This window comes from Dipodomys ordii, unplaced genomic scaffold (assembly GCF_000151885.1).
Source record: "Dipodomys ordii isolate 6190 unplaced genomic scaffold, Dord_2.0 Scaffold26, whole genome shotgun sequence".
NCBI lineage: Eukaryota > Metazoa > Chordata > Mammalia > Rodentia > Heteromyidae > Dipodomys > Dipodomys ordii.
In genome coordinates, this window is record NW_012267242.1 from 13,038,657 (window position 1) to 13,059,375 (window position 20,719).

The following is a 20,719-nucleotide window of genomic DNA, read 5'->3' on the forward strand; positions in this document are numbered from 1 at the left end:
GTAGAAGCAAGGAGCTAAAGAGGAGGAATTCATCATTTGAATGCCTTCTTGCTTCCGGTACCACATTGGCAAGTTCAGATTTGTGATCTCATTTACTCTTAGTCCAAACATCAGGTGTGATTTTTCCATCATTAAACACACAGAAATGGAGGGTCCGAAGGATTAACTAACTTCAACTCGTTTGAAATTCTGGCCTGAGATTCAAAATGAGTTTGACTTTTCAGAGCGGGTTTTACTATCACACCACTAGGGGGCATCCTCAACCAAAGAATGACTGTCAGAGAGCAGGGGCAGGTAGCGGGTGAAGTTAGTATTTGTTTCTATGCGAGCTGTTAGACTAACTAACCTGGGATGACTTTACTGGAGATCAAAATTCCTCTCCAACTCCCTCAGTCCTGGGAAAGCAGGTTCCCATCTTTATTTCCCCCTCTCCTGTGTTGGATAGGGGCTGAGTTGCTGTTCTACCAGGAAGCTGTTCAGCCGGGGTTGGGTCTTCTCCCGCTCCTCTGAGGCCTACAACACCTATGCTTTCCTTAACAGGCATAGCTGTGTGACCTGAGATGAGCTGCTTCTCCACTCTGGCTGTGGGCCTTAATTTCCTCATCATCTTGAGAGAAATCTACTACGGTGACCACCATACCACTCTCCAGGGCTGAAGCCGGAAGCTCCCAGGATCACAGCTTTCCTTCATTCATCATAAGTCACTACCTGTGAACCTGTGACCTTCAAATGGCTCACAGAGATGCCAGATGATTTTGAATGGATGGGGAGAAGGGGGCAGCCTGGGGGTACTGGCCAAGGGTGAGAAGCACAGACATGGAGACTGGGACAAATGAAGAAGGCTATCAGGCTGAGATGGGCCAACTCAAAGATGGCACTGGCACAATTCTCTCTTCCTAACCCTTTTCTGTATCTATCTACTCCTTGTCCCCCATTCCTGGGCTGGAGTCAGCTCCCTGCTTGACTTGGCTCATCTCCCACCAAGGCAAATACAGAGGAGGTAAGACCCGGCTTTCTGCCCTGGGCCACTTCTTGGCTCACTGTCTGTTCTCTCCTGGCAGACCTCTGCACTCTCTTGGCATCATGTGATTGTCTCTTCCCCTCTTGCCAGAAGCCAAGGAGCAGAGCTGGAGGTGGAAAACACCAAGAAGGGGGGAATCAGTGTTCTGTTTACTGAGGACCAGTGGCAGAGGGCACCTTCTGACCTCTGAATTGGACACCCCGGGGGCATGGAAGTCAGCCTCCCGGGCATCCCTATCAGATCTGCAAGCAGGTGAACTAATATCCACTCTGGGAGAGCTGGGGGAGGAATTATCAGCCACATACTATCTCAATGAATGTTTATTTTTCCTTTTGATCTTTCTCATCTTGGGCTTCCTCTGCTTTGAGTGGGAGCAGCCAAAACCTCCCCGGAGAGTGTGGAACATGTTTATACAGGCCTTTGCAGCTTAAGGAACACTTTCCTAACCCTTATATTTCTGTTTACAGTGTTGACACGTGCTTGGTCCCTGCTTTGAGTCCTAGTGATCCTTGAATTACAAGAGTGGAGAGCCACAACTCTCCTCCCCATTATGATCCCAAAGCCTAGCAATGGCTGCTAGTAAAAAGAGCATTTTGGGCTTGATTGGTTAAACACAAGAAGAGTCATCTATAGAATGTTTCCATTCTAAAGATGGGGAAACTAAAGATGTGACCTGCCCATGATCCTTTAGTTCATTGAAGACCACACTGGGACAGCTTCTAGCTCCTAGTCTAGAAGGCTGAAGGGGGTCAGCAGGGGATGGTAGGAGCCATTTTCTCCCTCTTTTTCAGGCATGGCTGAGTGATACATGACTCTGGAAAAAGATCAGAGTTTCTCCTCTGTTATCTCCATTCTTACCACCAAGGAGTCCTGGGAGGATGGATTGGCATCTATCACAATGTCCAGTCCACCCCACCCCCGCCTTCATCCAAGGGCATGCCTCATCCAGGGGCTGTGCTTTCTTCCTAACTCTGTCTTAGGGGCCAGCACAATGGCTAGCATGCTATTGTTACTTATGTTCCTGAGGACCGAATGGCAGGTGAGCTTTCCAACACTGTCTTGGAGTGTCTTTCCTAAGCGACGTCCCTGGTTCAAGATCAGTGTGTCGTCACTCTAAGCCAAGCTTAGCCCTGGTGGGGCCAGGGCTGAGGTGCTATTATTAATGGTGTTGGGTGGCGATCACAGTCCCATGGACCATGGGAAACACCAAGGAAGGTCCATGAGATAATTCCACTAGGTCTACCCTAAGCTGGATGGACCTGTGCGGGTCACCTCATCCAGGCAGGTGGAGTGACTCCCTAAACCCCGGCCCCACCCCTCTCTGACATTCTGGTTCCTGAGGGCCTGCAGAAACAGCTGGAGAGCCTGGGAGTTGTGCCTTCCAGCTGTCAGAGAGTCCTGGTGGGGCACATAGATTAGCCATCAACTTCATTGCTGCCTTCTTACACTCTTTGGGCCAGAATAGCTCTTGCTCTTAGTGCTGGCCTCAAGGTGGGCACCAACAATGCCCCGACATGTCACGATGCCCAGCTGTCACCTGCGTGCCTTTGCTGCTGCCAGCCTTGCCCTGGGCCAGTCCCCAGCGCCACTGACCTCACACGAAGCTGCAGGCTGGTGTGAGGCACAGCACCATTCGGAGGTTGTCTTGATTATCTCGTCATTACTTGATTACGTTTAGGTCATTCTTATTAGCGTATATTTTCATAGTACTTTGTGGCTCACCAAGTACTTTGCAAAATATGATCTCATTTGACTGGGCAGCATGCCATTAGCCTCCATCTTGCAGAAGAGGGTCAGAGAAGGAATGCAACAACTTCGAGGTCGCGGTGTAGATGAGACAGACTTGGAACCCCAGAGTAGATTTAATGGCATTTAATCATATTTACTCCGCTCCAATAGTTCTTTTTCTACCTTATAGATGGAGAGGGCTCAGCAGGGATCCTGGTGTCTTACACTCCAGCAGAATTCATCCAGTCCCTCATTTCCTGGCTAGTGAGAAACATGGACACATCAGCAACTGAGGCCCTTCCTGTCTCTGAACCTAGTACTTCTGAGACAAGGTCATTCCTCTGTGCTAGAGAGAGAGATGCACATGGAAAGTTCCAAGAGAAGCTGGATATAGGCAGGGAAGCAAAAGGTTTTTGTTGTTCTCAAAAGATTGATGCACAAGCTATTATGGACTGTGAAGGCTTTTTTTTTTCTTTGACTTGAGGGACTTTCTGCTCAGGTAAGTAAGCATTTATGTTCAAGAGTCCTGGGACTGGTGGCTTGTGGTGACATGACCGCTGTTCTGAGAAGTTGGCTTCCGATGCTCAGAGAAGCTGACACTGCTGCTCCCTCAGCCAAATCAATGACGCTGGTTCAAGCAGCAGCTTCATTTCTTCCTTCCCTCACATCATTTCCTCACTTTTCCTTGATCCTATAAACATTTGATGAGTATGTACCAGGCTCCAGATCTCCTCTAGGTCTTAGAGATGTACTAATGGATTTGAAATCAAAAGAGATCAGCTCTCCCTGGCACATGAAAGGTTTTGGTCCCCAGCTCTCTGTGCCCCCCGAGCACTAGGATGGTTGTAGAATCTTACCTGCCAGGAGCTGACAGGTGTTCAGAAAGCTGGCCTCGCCCACCGGGCCTCCACAGAGTAACCTTCCTGGGAGAGCAGTAACTGAATCTACTAAAGGGGAGGCTCATTTTCCCTCAGGCATCTATGTAGTTTGGGGGAAGAAGAGGTGCTATCAGCAGTGGAGACCAGGAATTCATTTTACTCTAAAACCTTCCCACTACCCTTGCACTCAGCCAAGCATAGTTAGATGGATGCTTTATTCAGTACTGAGAGACTCTTGTAGTTGTTTTGTTTTGTTTGGGTTTGGGTTGTGGGGCCTGAACTCAGGGCCTAGCTGCTGTCGTTCAGCTCTTCAGCTCAAGGGGAGCATGCTACCACTTAAGCCACAGCGCCACTTCTGGTTTTCTGGTGGCTAATTGGAGATAAGAGCCTCACGAACTTTCCTACCTGGGCTGGTTTTGAACTATGATCCTCAGATCTCAGCCTCCTGAGTAGCTAGGATTACAGGCGTGAGCCACCGGCACCCGGCTCGACTCTGTCCTCTTGTTTCACCTCCCAACTCCTCTGCTGTGGCCAGTGACATGACAGTGATGACAGAAAGGACATGGGCTCAGAGGCTGGAGCCCTGGCGCTCAGTTTCAGCCTGGGATAAGGAAGGACGGGCCAGATCTCTGATGGACTCCAGGTGACCTGCTGGAGTCTAAGAATAGCTCAAATAGCACCTGATGTCACTCCATTTATCTAGCAAGTGATCTAAACTTCCACTGTTTGCCCGGCATCCCAGGGAGACGGAGGCAACGCGCCGACGAGAAGTGACTTTCGTCACAGTTTCCAGCTGAGTCAGGCTGAGTCAAGGTCAGAGCCTGCTGTGGGCCTCCTCCCTCCCTGACAGTGACAAACAGCCTCTCATTCTTCCCATCTTCTTCCTTCATCCAACAAATATGTGCTGAATACTGTGAGCTCGGAACTTGGCCTTAAGGATGTACAGCCTTGACTGTCCCCAGGGAGCGGTCCCTCTGAGAGCTGTCCTTCTGGACTCTGAGCCCCTGAAAGGTGTCACCCCAAGAGCTGTCCCCTTGGGAGCTGTCCCCCCCCAGCTGCCCTCCTGGGAGCTGTCCCCCTGGGAGCTGTCCTCCTGGGAACTGTCTGGGTGGACGCAGGAGGCATCAAGTGTTGAGGATAGGCAGACTTTGTGAAACCTCCCAGGACCACTTGGGACAGCCAGACCCGGAAGTGGGAAGGCTGGAAATCCAACAGGGGAGGTGAATGGAGCACAGAGCATGGCAGGCACCCTGCTAAGGAGTTATCTATTATGGGAGCAGGGATGGGGTCTGTCTGGACAGGTTTCTCAGAAGATGGCCCCTTGGCAGTTACACACGGGAGTGGGGGAAGAATGATGTTCTAAGCACAGTGTGGGTCTAGGCTGTCAGGGACAGCGGTTTAGCGATGCGGGTACAGCATGTGTAGAGAACACGGAGTGGGGAGAAAGCCCTGGCTGATGAAGAACCGCATCACCACTTGGAAGAATTTGAATTATTATTATTTTTCCCTCAGAAGTAATCAGGGAGCCTTAAATGTTTCAAATAGGCTCAGGTATCTCATCTTTTAAGGAGAGGGATGAGCAGGGCCTAAAGAATGGGAGGTCGGGCTGGGAGGAGGAAATTCTGGAGCACGGTAAAATAGGGAGGTTGGTGATCAGGAGAAGCTAGCATAACTCCCACCCTTGGGTCTCCGTAGGGCCATTTACTTAAGTGAACTGAGGAAGAGGCAGAGGTGGTGCGTTCAGTGCGCATCATTACTATAAACCGGAACACAGTTTACATCACCTGAGGGCCGGGCCCATGATGGAGAATTGGGAAGAGGGAGGATGGTCTCAAGCAGGAGAGCTCCGGGGAGGACACCAGGATTGAGAAGACCTGTGGCTTTGGAGGCAGAGCTGGGGACAGAGGGGAATAGGAAGAGGGTATGAGCCAGACTCTCTTGGATAGAATGATCTGTCACCCTAGGACTGAGATACATTCCCAGGTGACTCTTGGATTTTGATGGACCGAGCTGGCACAAAGGAAATTCTTGGCATTTCATCATCAACCTAGAGACTTCAGGCATCTGTGAAATTGCTCAGATGCCTGAGATGTGAGTCAGTCACACTCTGCCTGGCCTCCAAAGGTGAGGGCATGACTAGCAGGCTGGGGGAGTCCTGGGATTGGGGCAGCTCAGCCCTCCACTGGGATGGGCAGGGCGGGTGGGTGAAACCTAGTATTGACAGAGGAGAGGGCATGAAAGAGAATCTCTAAACTTCAGTCACAAGTTCTGGTCACTAGGATCTGAGGGTCTCACCTCAGATTACAAGCAAGATTCACTTTTTGCCTTTAATATATACATATACATACACATACATACATACATACATACATTCAACAGAATCCCCACCATCTATAAAGTAGAATGGCAGGTATGTGGAAAGAGCTTATTTCCCAAGAGCTTATTTCCTCTCTTTCCTCTTTTTTTCCCTCTTTACCTCCCTTCCTCTTGCTCATCCTCTCTCCTCATCTTCCCTCCCTCCCATTCTCTCTTCCTCTTTCTTCTCCTCCCTCCATCCCCTCTTCTTTCCTTCCTTTTTTGGCTTTCCTATCTTTCTTCCCTTGCTTCTTTTCTCTCTTTCTTCCCTTCACAAAACTCACCATGGAGTTAGGTGTCAGGCTTACAAAGTCAAGTTAAATTTCTTTAGGTCCTGGGGTATGAACATAATTGATTGAGTTTTGAGATTTTTGAGGGGGAAGGTGGTCTATTTGGTGTGTGTGTGTGTGTGAGAGAGAGAGAGAGAGAGAGAGAGAGACAGACAGACAGACAGACAGACAGATAGAGACAGAGAGAGAGAGGGAGAGGGGGAGAGAGAGAGAGATCATTTTTCCTATTTCTGAAAGCTCCCCTGAGTTCAATCAACAAGAAATCCCTTCCCTATATGAGCCAAGCTTGAGGCACCTCTGTGCAGTGAGAGGCACAAAGAGCAGGGGGTAGTAGTTCAGGCCTCTGGCGCCAACACTGCTGTCTGAGACTCAGAGCCTCCTCTCTTCTGCTTGGATCTATTGTCACACGCTCCCAGGGCATCTGGTGCTTGGCTCCATGCTTTGAGAATTGAACAGGAGGACAGCATATCGCTCCTAGTTCATGTCTGAGAGTCTGCTGGGGAGGGCCCTCCCATGGGAGGTCAGGGAACTATGGGGAACAGGGAGTGGGAACTGGGTACAGAAGACACAGAAGAGGCAGTCTGAGTCTCGGGAAGGGGGATGTAGAGCCTATAGTCCCGTCTTGGCCTCTTGTGCCAAGAGTGGTACCCGGCAGGAATAGAAACTCAAAGTATTTGAAAATTTGAATAAAAACAAAACTGCCATTTTTTTTTGCTGTGCTCCTCAGATGCTTTTAGACTATTCATTATGTTATGTTAAACATGTTGTCCTTCAAGTAATGCAAATTCATTGCAGAAGATTAGAAAAAAAATAGGTAAGCAAAAGGAAAAGGAAGTGCTTGTGGTCCCCTATATACTAATTGCTGTTAAGATCTTCATATAGATTCAGCCCATCTTCTTCCTGATTATTTACATATTACATAGACACACCTACTTAGAGAGGCTTGTTTACATATGACCTAGGTATATACAAGAGGCTTACGTACATGGACTCAGCACCATATTGCTTATACTTTTGTAACTTGAGGATACTTTCCTTTCGAGTCCACTGTACGGTTTGATCCATACCCATCAGTCTGCTTTTATTGTAGTTCGTTGGAGTCACCTGTCTCCTCCACAGGGCTGACAATTCCTAGCTAGCAATGACGATGGCCTTGTCATCTCTGCCTCCTTATGGCCCTTGCCCAGGCCTAGCTTCCCCTCGGGGTCCGGCATGTGAGTTAGGACACATGCTGTGTCTGTGATGGGATACTTGCCTCTTCCTGCCCAATCCATAGCACCTGTCACCTGCGCTGCATCTCCATCCTCTCCAGCTGAGAAAACAAGGTGCTTCAGTGCGTGGATTCCCAGAGGCCTCCTTGGCTATTTTTACTCCTTCAGACTCCCCCACTCCGGATATTTATTTACTCTTCAAAAGGAAGAATCCTCCTTTCTCCAGTTACTCACTTTGGAGGCTCTTTGGGCATCCCTACCTTGGGTTGCAGCTATGGAAATACTCCCAGGGGAGGAGCTAACACCACAGCTGGCTGATCATCCTACAGCTGGCTGATCATCCCACAGCTCAGAGGCCCAGGCTGGCTCGGGACCCGGGGGTGGGGCTTCTGCAGGAAGTGCTCACACCCCTGGAGCCCCAGGCATCTGTGAGTCAGCCTCTGGTACTCCTACCTTTTCAGCCCTCCCTCATTCTCTGCCATTCATTTCTTGGGAGTGGAATACCCAGGAAATCAGGAAGAGAGTTCTTCATCTTGAGAGCAGAATTGCTAGAGGCCCTTCCACCCAACACTTCCTTCACCAGGGATAGGAGGAAAGCTCCTCTTGAAGCCATATTTCAGTGTATTTCCCAAAAAGTAGTAGTTTTCAGCCTGCCCTAGTGTGCATGGTATTTGAGCTCACTGGAGACTCGTAGTTTGTACGCCACATCCCTGACAGGCTGCATAGATCCTAAAGGCCACTGCGTTTTGAAGATCTAGCATTTAGGGAGACACAACATCTAAAGAGCTGAGTTTGAACTCTGCCATCATCTCTGGCTCTGTGTGATCTTAAACAAATGCCTTGGCCTCTCTGAGCCTTGAGTTTTCTCTTTAAATTCTCTGTTTTACCAAATGGATTTGCCGTAAGGATTCAAATAAAGGTTAAAAACAGACACCACCTTCTAAGTTGTACAAGTTCTCCATGAAGGAAAGAATGAGAAACGCTGGTCTTTCTGCAAAGAGATACAAGTGTTGCTGATACTTCTAATTGGTCCAGCATGTTGAAGGTGACCACCCTCGTCCATAGAATGTGTTAAACCCTAACCCAGGACATAAGGAGCTGGGAACCCCTGAGACAGGGGAGGGCCCCAGGAATGTCCGAGAAACAATCTGGACAGCTCTGGATTTTCACTAAGGATAATGAGGACAACAGTAAGAAGGACAAGGAACAGGGCGAGGTAACAAGGACTGTTTCCGGTGCCAGGTCCAGGATGAAGTGCTTTATTGTCACCGTCATGAGCGAGGCTTGTTATGAATGGGGCACTGTTATTCCCCTTTTATAGGTGAGGAAACATGTTCAGAAAGGCCACATCGCTAGCACCTCAGCCTGGAAATGCCTTCTTTATCTGTGAGGGTTTTCTCTTTGTTCACTAAGCTTCTCCTTGACCAAAGGACCTTCTGTCAACTCCAGAGACATCACAGAGTCCACTTACCTGCCTGTCCCAAAGCAGTTTTGATAAATTTTGATCATCATTTTAAGTAACAAAGCTGCATTCTCACATGTAGTTTGGGAACTAGGTGTAGTGTAATAATACTTGATGTCTTCAGACACAACAGATTTAATGCCTTCTAGTCATGCAGGTGGGAGCTTTCGTGGACTTTACTAGATGTGGGCAGGGATGGGTCCTTGCAGAGGCTCATGGGCAAATCCAGTTCCTTGCTTCTTCCAGCTTTAAGAGGCTGCTCGCCTTCCTTGGTCCTATGTTCCCTTCCCACATCTTCACAATGCCACACTTTAGCCTCTGTTTCCATTGTCATATCTGTTTCTGACCTTGACCCTCCTGCCTCCCTGGTTAGTATCTTTCTATGTGTACAGGAGTTTGAACTCAAGGTGTGTGCTTGCTAGGTACTTGAGCCATGCCTCTAACCCTTCTTGATTTAGTTATTTTTGAGATAAGTTTTCACTTTTTACCACATCTGCCAGGATAGCAATCCTTCTTTTTATGATTCCTACATAGCTAAGATGGCAGACTCATGATACTATACCAAGCTCTCTGTTCTGTTGAGATGGGGTGCTGTGAACATTTTCACTAAAGCAGGCCTGAAATTGCCATTCTCCCAAGTTCAGCCTCCCCAGTAGCTGGGATGACATGTGTGTGTCACTGTACCTAGCTATTAGTTGAGATTCTGTTGTGTCAACTTTTTACCCAGGGTTAGCCTCAAACCACAATCCTCCTGATTTCTGCCTCTTGAGTAACACTGGTGTGAGCCACCAGAGCCAGGACCCTCATAGAAGGGCCTTCGTTTCCTGTAACTAGGTAATCCAGGAAAATGCCCCAGCACAAAATTCTTAACTGAACCACATCTACAAAGCCCCTTTGCTGTGTAAGACAATATATTTATGTGTTTTTGTGGATCAGGATGTGGATTTGGGGTGGTTGGGGAGAGAAGGATGGGCATTACTGTCTACCAGGCAATGGTGAGTGCTGATTATAAGATAAATAAGGTCACCTTTATAGGGTTAAACTCCAGATCAGCACAGAGGGGAGGTGGGCAAAGTCCTGCCACAGAGATGCTTCCCAGGCCAGAGTCAGCTAAGGGAAAGCTGGAAGAAACAAGGAAATAGATTTGCTCATGAACCTCAGCAAGAACCCCGTCCCTGCTGACATCTAGTGAAGTCCAAGATAGCTCTCACCAACATGACTAGAAGGCAATAAATCTGTGGAGTCTGAAGACATCAAGTATTATTACAATATACCTAGTTCCCAAACTACATTTGAACAAGGACAGCCAGTGGCCAGCGGTCTGTCTATATCTGCCTGGAGATGGAGCTGTTCAGACAAGCTGAGGAAGATAACTCAATTTGTTCACTGTCAAAACTGAAGGGTGCTGTGAAGCCCTATACTTGCTCAACATGTCCAGATCACAGCCTGGCTCCTGTGAGGAGGGTTCCCATAGGAAGAGAATCTTCCTAGCTGGCCAACATTTGAAACTCACGTTTCTCATGGATGTCATCCGTTTCTTGTGAGTTCAGTGCAGTGAGTCAGTGTGCTCAGGATTGTTAAGCTCAGAGGCATGGGGCATGAACAGTCACTATGATGGTGTTTCCCTGGGGCCTGCCAACTTGGCCTGGCCCCGGTGAAGTCTGACACTTGTCTTGACACACCGATACTTAATTCCTGGTGGTTGAGGATAGTAGAACTAATGATTATTTCTGAGTTTTCTAGACATGGGATTCAGACACAGATTCATCAACAATTTTCTATTTTCACTCCAACTTCCAATTGCCATGTTCAATAAGTGAGTGATAGTCACCCCTCAGTATCCCCAGAGATTGATTGCTGGATTCCCTGCATACCCCCAATTCCTCGGATGCTCAAGTCTCTTATTTATAATGGTGTAGTATTTGTACACTACATATGTTCTGTAGTCTTTTGATCCCTTGTAAGCTGCTGATCATAATGAATACAAGTATGTCATTGCTATGTAGATCATTGTTATGGTATATTGACTAGGGAGTTATGACAAGAAGAGAGCATCTGTACATGTTCAACACAGATGCAATTCTCCCAGGATGTAGAGCTCACAGACACAAAGAGTTCAGCTGTAGATACAGTTAAAGCTTATAAAAGAAAGTCACAAGAAAAAAATGATCTTTTCTGCTTATCCTAGACATATACTAGTTATTGCAAATAAGGAAAACCATGGAACTTATGTTTCTTTGGGCTTGGCTTACTTCATTTAATATAATTTTTCCCAAGTCTTTCCATTTCCTAACAAATGGGGCAACGTCATTCTTTATGATGGAGGCATAGAATTCATATATATATATATATATATATATATATATATAATATATATATGCCACATTTTCTTGATCCATTCATCTACTGAGGGGCATCTGGGTTGGTTCCATATCTTAGCTATGGTAAATAATGCTGCAATAAACACAGTCGTGCTGGTAGCTTTAGTATGGTCTTGTTTGTGAACATTTGGGTAAATGCCCAAAAGTGGGATTGCTGGGTCATAGGGGAGCTCTATGTGGAGTCTTTTGAGGAACCTCCATACTGCTTTCCAAAGTGGTTAAACAAGTTTACACGCCCACCAACAATGTAGTATGGGTCCCTTTTGGCCACATCCTTTCCAGTATCTGTTGTTATTAGAGTTCTTGATTATAGCCATTCTAACTGGGGTGAGGTGGGATCTCAAAGGTCAAAAGCTATATACATATGACCGTATAAGGTGATGCTAAGTGAAATGAACCCCAAGATAGGGACACAAGTGGTTTTATCTTTCTTACTGTTGTTTTTAATGTATTTATAATGTACCATGTGATTATTTTTTGTTTCTTTTGTATTTTCTTCCCCCATGGTATAACCCTTGTTTTCACTGTGTTTGATTCAGGTGTCCTGCATCTTGTATATACATTTTTCTAACTTGGGGAGGAGAAGGGAAATAACAAAATGCTGGAAAAGGATACAGGTTGATCCATTGTAACAATGAGACGTACAAGACACTATGTTGAAACAACTTTACAACTTCGGGGTGGGGTGAAGGGAGGAGTTGGGGAGGTGAGGAGGGAAGGGATGGAAGAGGAAAAACAAAGGAGCAGGTAACAATGCTCGATAGGAAATGTACTCATTACCTTATCCATGTAATTGTAACCCTTCTGTACAGTATTTTTACAATAAAAATATATACAAAAAATAAATGATCACTCGAGAGGCAGAGTGTTGTGATGGCAAGATGCTGATAGTAGGGTTGGGATTCTTGCTCTGTCTCTAGTTCTGGGCAATCCAGAGCAAGCCTCTCTCCATCTCTGAGTCTTTCCTTCCTTTTCATGGTCGCAGAGCTTCATCATCCTGGCTGTGTTTCAGAGCCGCTCAATGGAACTTTGAAGAGTATCACTGCCCACTGGGGTCAAAGACCCTGAAGTGAACAATGGCTGAGATTCTTTCCTTATCTTCTCCCCTGATATCAGCTGTTTTGGAATTTGTTAAACAAAAGCTGGGTCCACCTTGCTGAATGACAAACTCAACTGAACAAGAAAATGAATACTAAACATCTACTTCCTTAAAATCACCAAGTTACATCTTGGGGGCTATTGAATTAAAAGACCTTATCCATGTAGTGAAGTAAGTGGCTACATGCCCAAACAATTATGATAATTATGAGTAACAAGGGGTAAATGCTGTGCCATTTTTTTCTTGCCAGTCCTGGGATTTGAACTTAGGGCCTGGGTGCTGTCCCTGAGCCTCTTTGTGCTTAAGGATAGTGCTCTACCACTTGAGCCACAGTGCCACTTCTGGCTTTTTTGAATAGTTTAACGGGAATAAAAGTCTCATGGGGACTTTTCTGTCCTGGTTGGCTTTGAACTATGTTCTTCAGCTCTCAGCCTCCTGGGACGCTAGGATTATAAGTGTAAGCTACCCACACCCAGCAACATTGTGCCTTTAAAAAATTACCCTACTCGCTAGCCATGGTGGCACATTTCTATAGTCCCAAAATTTGGGAAGTTATGGCAGAAGGATCAAATTTCAAGGTCAGTGAGAGCAACATAGCCAGGTATAGGCCAGCTTGAGTAACATAGCAAGACTCGGTCTCAAAAATAGAAGCATGAGAAGAAACAAATGATTAAAATTCATCATATCACGTGTTGAGTGAGCAAGTCCTTTAACTTCTGTTGATCTTCATCTTTCAGAAATTCTGAGTCTACCTTCTGCATTCTTTCTTACATTTCTCAGCAGGTGGGGGAGGGGACAACTGGCTGTCTGCCTCTCCATTGGTTGTCTTCCCCTTGTCAATCCCCTCCCACCCATGACAGAATTTAGAACAGGCATAGCATCAGTTTTAATGTTCATGGAGTGTGTATTACATACTAAGCACTATTTCAGAGTTTGATGAATGTCAACTCATTTGATTTGCAGCTGGCCCTATGAGATCAACCTTATCTTTATCCATTTCACAGATGAGGATGGTGAGGTACAGAGTTCGTGTGATTTCAAGCATACACTGGTAGGTTGGACTCTGGGACTTAAATCCACAAACTGGTCCTGGAACCACATACAGACTAAGCTCTCTGTGAAATGTTCTTCTGGCATCCCAAACATTGCTATCTGGAAACATTAGAAATGTTCACATTGAAACGCTAAGTGAAAAGTTGGCAAGATAAACTCTTAGAGCAGTAGTGAGATAAACACGGCTTAAACTGAAAACCTAACACAAATCACCAACAAACTGAAAAACCAACAAAACCCAACACCCGTACCCCATATGTTGTGGGGGAAAAAAAGAAGGGAAAATAAACAAAAAAAGATTTAAGGGATGGGGTTATAAGTGATGTTTTTGTGTGTGGTAAGTAGTCTTTATCTATAAGTGGCAAATAAATACTGTAATCTACTATTAGAAAATACCATGATTGGTTGTAATATTATAAAATAGTTTCAATATAAAAATAGGGACAAAAGGTGAACCAATGCCACAGTGATACTAACTAGACACTATGTTGGAAATGAACTTTACAACTTGGGGGAGGAAGGGATTTGGGGGAGAAGTCAGAGAAAATGAGGGAAGGAGTAACACTATTCAAAAAGAAATGTACTCATTACCTTACTTATGTAACTATAACCCTCTGTATATCACCTCTACAATAAAACAAATAAAAATAAAGAAAAGATAGATTGGTGGCTTGAAATTTGGTATGCATTTTCTTATAGAAATAATGATATTCATAATGGCTAGAATCTTTTTGTGTGTGTGTGGTCATGGGGCTTGAACTCTGGGCCTGGACACTGTCCCTCAGCTCTTTAGCTCAAGGCTAGCGCTCTACCACTTGAGCCACTGCACCACTTCTGGTTTTCTGAGTGGTTTATTGGAGATAAGAGTCTCACGGACTTTCCTACCCGGGCTGGCTTTGAACCTCCATCCTCAGATCTCAGCCTCCTGAGTAGCCCGCTGGCTAGAGTCTTTTGATTTATTTTTTTAATTCCATAGCTTTTCACATTTTAAATTTACTTTTGGAGGTTGGTCCATAAGAAACATAAAACTACATATTTATTGGCTACCATGTGAAGTTTCAATATGTAACTACATTATAGATATAGTTATAGGAGGTGCATGCGTGCATGTCTTGGTACAGGGCTTAAGGGCTGTCCTTTAGCTTTTGTTGCTCAACGCTGGCACTCTACCACTTGAACACTGTCAATTTGAGGTCTTGTGGTGGTTAATGGGAGATGAGAGTCTCATGTGATTCCCTGCCTAGGTTGGCTTTGAACTGAGATGCCTGTGTAGCTAGGATTATAGCCATGAGACTTCTGCTCATTCAGGGAGGTTGTCACTGCTGAATCAGTGTTGCTCATGATTTTTTTTGGTGTGTCAAGTTTAGGCAAGGAGAGAAGTCCAACCACCCATACCATCTGCATTAGATCTGCCTAATACAACATTGCCAGGATGTCAGGCATTCTTTGTCCAGGTTATACCATCACCTAAGAAAGAAAAAAAGCCAGACTGGATCATGAGCTTGGGCTTAAGATTTTATTTTAGATCTCTATCTTCATTCTAAAAAAAATTGAGCCATATAATTTTCATCTTGGAAATGTCCTCCTTCATTTCCTATTCCAAGAGGAAACGGTTGAGAGGTGTAGCGCCAGACTGGGGCAGCTAGGAAACAGCGCACATAGCAGAGCTACCTGTGACATGAACAGTGCAGTGTGCAATACGCAAAGCCCCACCACCCTCCTGCAGGCCTGTCATTCGCAGGGGTTCTTCCTGCGCAGGAATACTTCAGATGCTTACAGGGGGAGGGTTTGAGTCCTTGGGATTCGAGTGGAGGGTGTCATCCACGGACCCTACCAGAGATGCCATCGGCATCGCCACAGGATCTGGCCCCATGGGTATAAAAGGGCGCAGCTTCTCCCAGCACCTCAGACTACCTGCTTCCCAAGAGACCCATTCCAGTGCCTGAGCCAGGTACAGTGTGGCTCCTCCACCACGATCCACTCTTGGTGCTGGTGTCCTGGGCAAAAGAGGCTTTGGGTGGTGGTAGAGGGCAATTTGGAAGAAAGCCAAGGAGAAGAGAGGATTTGGAAGGGAGGGAGGGTCTTTCTGGAAAAGGAAGGTGGGAGGTGGGGCAGAGAGGTGTGAAGGACTGGGATTTTTTTTTTTGATGTGGCATTCCTTTGAAAGCATGAAAGTCCCGAGGTTGAAATCATTTGTGTATTTTTTTTTGAATAACTGGTCTTAGGAGACTCTGTTTTTAAAGCCTGATCATCCATGATGATTGCATTCGTAGTTCCATCTTTCATTGTAAGGAAGTTTCCTGGGATTCATTGAATGCCAAACTTCTCTATTATCTTTGCAGCTTTATTCAGCTCCTTCAGAGATGTCCTGCCAGCAAAGCCAGAAGCAGTGCCAGCCCCCTCCCAAGTGCACCCCGAAGTGTCCCCCTAAATGCCCACCCAAGTCCCCCTGCCCACCTCCAGCCTCTTCCTGCTGTAGCCTTGGCTCTGGAGGCTGCTGTGGCTCCAGCTCTGGGGGCTGCTGCAGCTCTGGGGGTGGTGGCTGCTGCAGCTCTGGGGGTGGTGGCTGCTGCCTGAGCCATCACAGGCCCCGCCGATCTCTCCGACGCCGACACCAGAGCTCTGGCTGCTGTGGCAGCAGCGGTGGCAGCAGCTGCTGTGGCAGCAGTGGTGGCAGCAGTGGCTGCTGTGGCAGCAGCGGTGGCAGCAGCTGTTGTGGGAGTAGTGGTGGCAGTAGCGGTGGCAGCAGTGGCTGCTGTGGTAGCAGCGGTGGCAGTAGCAAGAAGTCTGGAGGCTGCTGCTGACCTAAGCCATGAGGACCACAGGGGAGCAGCATTCCCCCAAAGACCTGTTTGTACCCCCGCACCCCACCTTCCTGCAGACCTGCATCTAAAATGCTTGGCATTTGCTCCTTCCTTCTGTCCACACTCATCTGCACCATCTGGAGGTCTCCCCACAGACATTACCTGGCCTAGTTTCCCCTCTTGGACTCAGTTGTTTGGAGTATAAGGTGTTGAAATTCAGCTCTGAAGCGGATTCCTCTGTAACAATAAAAAGCTTTTTTCTTCTTAACATCACTGCCTCCTGGATTTTGTTCTGAGCCCCTCACCCACACTCCCCGAGCAAACACTCCCCATGCAAACACTGACACCTCAAACACCTGTTTGGGAATCATGTGTGAGCATGGGAAGTACTGAGACCTCTGGGAAATAATCTTCCCTTTAAAGCTCTGAGTTTGAGAAGGGCAATCATCTTGTCTGAGACCCGTGTTTCCCACGCCCATTTGCAGGAACAGGAATGGGTTGAGAAGAGGAGGCGAGTGATACCCAGAAAGATCCCATTCAGGGAGCCTCCTTCATAAATGGGTTATGATTTGGAAAAAAAAACCCAAAACAAAAAACTTAACCTCCCAAATCATCATAACAAGATTGCCTACCATGCTCTTTGTAGGATCTAATGCATAGGAATCTCATCCTTTCTGAGTATTATGGGTTACCCAGAGCAGCAAGCTGGGGACAGGGACAATCTTCAGGGAAGTGGGTTTAGGAATCTTCTCCAGATGCTGAGATTGTAGTAGAGAACAAACACCTCCCCTGCCCCCCTCTGCGGTATTGTTGTTTTGTTGGGGACTTGGGTCACTGACTTTGGGTTTCTATGTAATAGTTCTTTAGGGATGGGGCTGGCTGTGTCTGGAGATACTTTAAAAAGTTTACAATAGGAAAGATGATTCGCCTCAGCCTTCTTGATACAAGATAAACAGCTGGCCTGCTCTTTGATAGCATCAGATAGATAAGGACCTTAGTGGGAGAGATCACCGCAGGTTAAACGGGGAGGAGAAGTGATCTGCCCAGATCTCTCCCTACATCCATTCCTATTGGCCCTTTCTCCCTTTTCTCGCTGTTCTTTGTTGGAAGAGCATTGCAGTCTCCTAGAGGAGAACCTACATTCGCTGACCTTGTGACTTCATTGTTTTCTTCTCTTTTCCAGTGTGGCCCTCGCTTCTTGGACCGTCTACTCTTGCCAAGAGGAGCTCCAGGCACAGGGAACCTGTTCATCAGGCTCTGAGGCCATGCTAAAGGAAACGGACGCATCTTTATGACGGGCCTCCCTAGTCTGTTTCCTCATGCTGCCCCCCGCTCTAACCCTGAGCCTGCTCCTCAGCACTCACTCGTGGTCTTGAACTTCTTCTGTATCTTGGAACTCCTGGTTCTGGCTGGGCAATGGCATCAACATGAAACTGATTTCAGGCAGTAGACTTCCATTCTCCTCTTTTTGTGTGTGTGTGTGTGCTACTTGGGTTCAAATTAAGGGTCTCTCATTCACTAGGCAGATGTGCTACCACTTGAGACATACCCTCATCTTATTTTGCCTTAATTATTTTCCGGATGGGGTCCCTTTCTCTCTTTTTACCTCAGACTATGATAATCCTACCCACACTTCCATGTAGTTGGAATTATAGCTGGCTCTCCACCATACACAGCCTCTTTCCAATTCTTGAAAGTTTAAAAACCAACAATTATGGATACTTGGGCCTTTGGAAGGGCTTCCTTCCTTCCTTTCTTCCTTTCTTTCTTTCATTCATTCTTTTCCTTCCTTCTTTCCTTCCTTCCTTAAGCCTTCCTTCCCTTCCCTTCCTTCTTTCCTTCCTTCTTTCTATCCTTCCTTCCTTCCTTCCTTCCTTCTTCCTTCCTTCCTTCCTTCCTTCCTTTCTTTCTTCCTTCCTTTCTTTCCCTCCACTTCCCCTCCTTTCCCTCCCTCCCCTGCTCTCCCAGAAAAATCTGCCTTCAAATAAAGATAGGACAGGATGTGGGATAAGAAGCAGAGTCTAGAGGCTGATGTATCATTTTGCAATTGGACTCTAGCCCCATGCACATATCTTTTCTATGTGTTAGGGTTTGTTACAGGAATAGGGTAGCCTGACTATATTCAAAACTTCCCCAATCTTCATCATCCCTTCACTGTGCCTGGGTTATCCTCAGACGGAGAGAACTCATCACTGAGATCCCCATAGATCCATCCCACGGTCACCTTCCCTCGGTTCCATCTGCAAGCGCCTGGACGGAACCCAGCGGGCCCCTCTGCAGCTTGAGCCGCAGAGCCCAGCATGGGCCCAGAGAGATGGAAATCGAGATAGCAAGGTCTATCTATGGAAGTAGATACTCGCTTACAGGAATGGATGTGTAGGTAAGTGGAACCATGTGTGTGTGTGTGAGAGAGAGAGAGAGAGAGCATGCACACACGTGTGTATTGTAGCAAAAAGGACCCTGACATCACCCCCCCACAGATCCATATCTCTCCTGAACACACAGCATAGCCCTCCCAGCCATGATCAGTGTCCTGTTTGGAAAGTAAACATGGCCCGGCAATCCTGGCAGCTCTGTGGAGTGACTTGGGTGCCCACGTGCACCACCTCCAGTGCTCCCTGAGTGATGAATGACTCTGGGATGTGCGTGTCAGCTGAGCGTGTGGATTGAGAAACCGGCCACTCCCCACAGCCCGGGCTTGATTGGAATCTTATAAAAGGCTCCTCTGGCAGGGCTCCACTCAGTGCACCTAGCAGGTGGCCAGCTCCAGGTGGAGAACGGAGTGAGCAGAGTCTACCAGTGGGGCCAGGGTTTGGTAAGTGTCCAGTGGGACTTGGCCAAGACGATGGGAAGAGGTGAAGGCAGAGGGGCGGGAGAGGAAAGAACAACAGAGCCTTGGGGCAGGCTGGGCAAGGAGCACCTCCAGCTTAGCTGGGCCTTCCTGGTGGGGTGCTAGGGGTCTGGTGTGTGTGTGTGTGTGTGTGAGAGAGAGAGAGACAGAGACAGAGACAGACAGAGATAGAGAGACAGACAGAGATAGAGAGACAGAGACAGACACACAAAGAGGGAGAGACAGAGACAGAACTGCAAGATAACACCACACATCTGTAGCAGAGTGGTGTCTGGAACTCAGAACTTCCACTCCCGGATGGGGATAATGGTTTTCTCGCTATGTCTGGCCTTTTGGCTCCATCCCTTAAGGCTGTGGGGCCAGGAAGGAAGCGATGAAGGGGATGGGCCTGCTGCTCCATTCATGGAATCTGTAGACAGGGAGGGGGAGCCGCTGGCACACACACTCACACTCACACACTCCCTCACACTCACACACACACTCACACACACACTCACACACTCACACTCACACACACACACACAGAGCTGATGTGTTTGGTGACAGGTGGGCAGTCTGCAGCGGGTTAGCTGGCATTTGACTGGTACTTGACGGGCTCTGGGATGGGGCGGATGCGTCGCCAGCTTTCTTCTCTTGGGTGGACCCCGATTCTAGGGGAGCAAGGCTGGAATCCCGCCGGCTCTTGGCACTGCTGTTTCCTGTGTCTCCGGGGAAGCCCTGCTGTTTGGGGATTGCTTCTGGGTTCCCTTTCTGCACCACCCAGCCCTCCTCTACCGCACGCCGGGCTGCCTGACACGGGTGGGAGTGGAGGGGGGGGGAGTCACACAGCCAAATTTCCAAAGATCGGGTTTCCAGAGGGGAAGGAAAGACCCGCTGGCTTCCAAAGGCTTATGCGTTTGTGTGTCCTCCAGGTTCTCCGTGACAAGCTCCAGCCATGTCTCAGCAGTGTGCCAAAGGCTTTTCCAAGGGCTCTTCCCAGGGTCCCACTCCCTGCCCCGCGCCCGCGCCGGCGCCCTCCTCCTCCTCCTCCTCTTCGTGCTGCCGAGGCTGCTGCGGCTCCAGCGGCGGCTGCTGCGGCTCCAGCGGCGGCTGCTGCGGTTCCAGCTCCACGGGCTGCTGCTGCTTCCCCCGGAGGCGCCGGCAGCGCCGTGGCTGCTGCTGCGGAGGAGGAGGCAGCAGCAGCCAGCGCTCCTGCAACAACCAGAGCTCGGGCTGCTGCTCCGGGGGCTGCTGAGCCCGCCGCCCGCCAGGGGGCGCCCGGGAGCCCAGGGCCCCCCAGGCCAAGGCCGCCCCGCCTGCGGCTCCCACCCCGGGGGTCTCTGCAACAACTCTTGCTCCCACGTGGGCCAGAGCCTTGGACGCCCACCCTCATCACCCCCGCCCCGCCCTCCAAGGCCAACTGCGCTCATGATGCTGCTCAGAAACCCAGAAACCCAGCTCCTCCCCACAAACTCCTTGGCTCCCCATGGGACTTGCCCAACCCCCTCCCCAACTTCTCCCAAAGGGATCCCAGAGTCCCTCTCCCCCCCCCCCCATGTGTCATCTGCAGGGACTGGGCACAAGGAGGGGCTTGCTACCATGCTGGC

At 48.1% G+C, this 20,719-nt stretch overlaps 1 protein-coding gene across 1 annotated transcript; it reads left to right on the plus strand.

The window, feature by feature from the left end:
• Window positions 1-20,067: 20,067 nt before the first annotated feature.
• Crct1 (cysteine-rich C-terminal 1) lies at window positions 20,068-20,367 on the plus strand. The gene has a single exon (XM_013015018.1). It carries the CDS (start codon window positions 20,068-20,070, stop codon window positions 20,365-20,367), a length of 300 nt encoding a protein of 99 aa, XP_012870472.1.
• The last annotated feature ends 352 nt before the right edge of the window (window positions 20,368-20,719 follow it).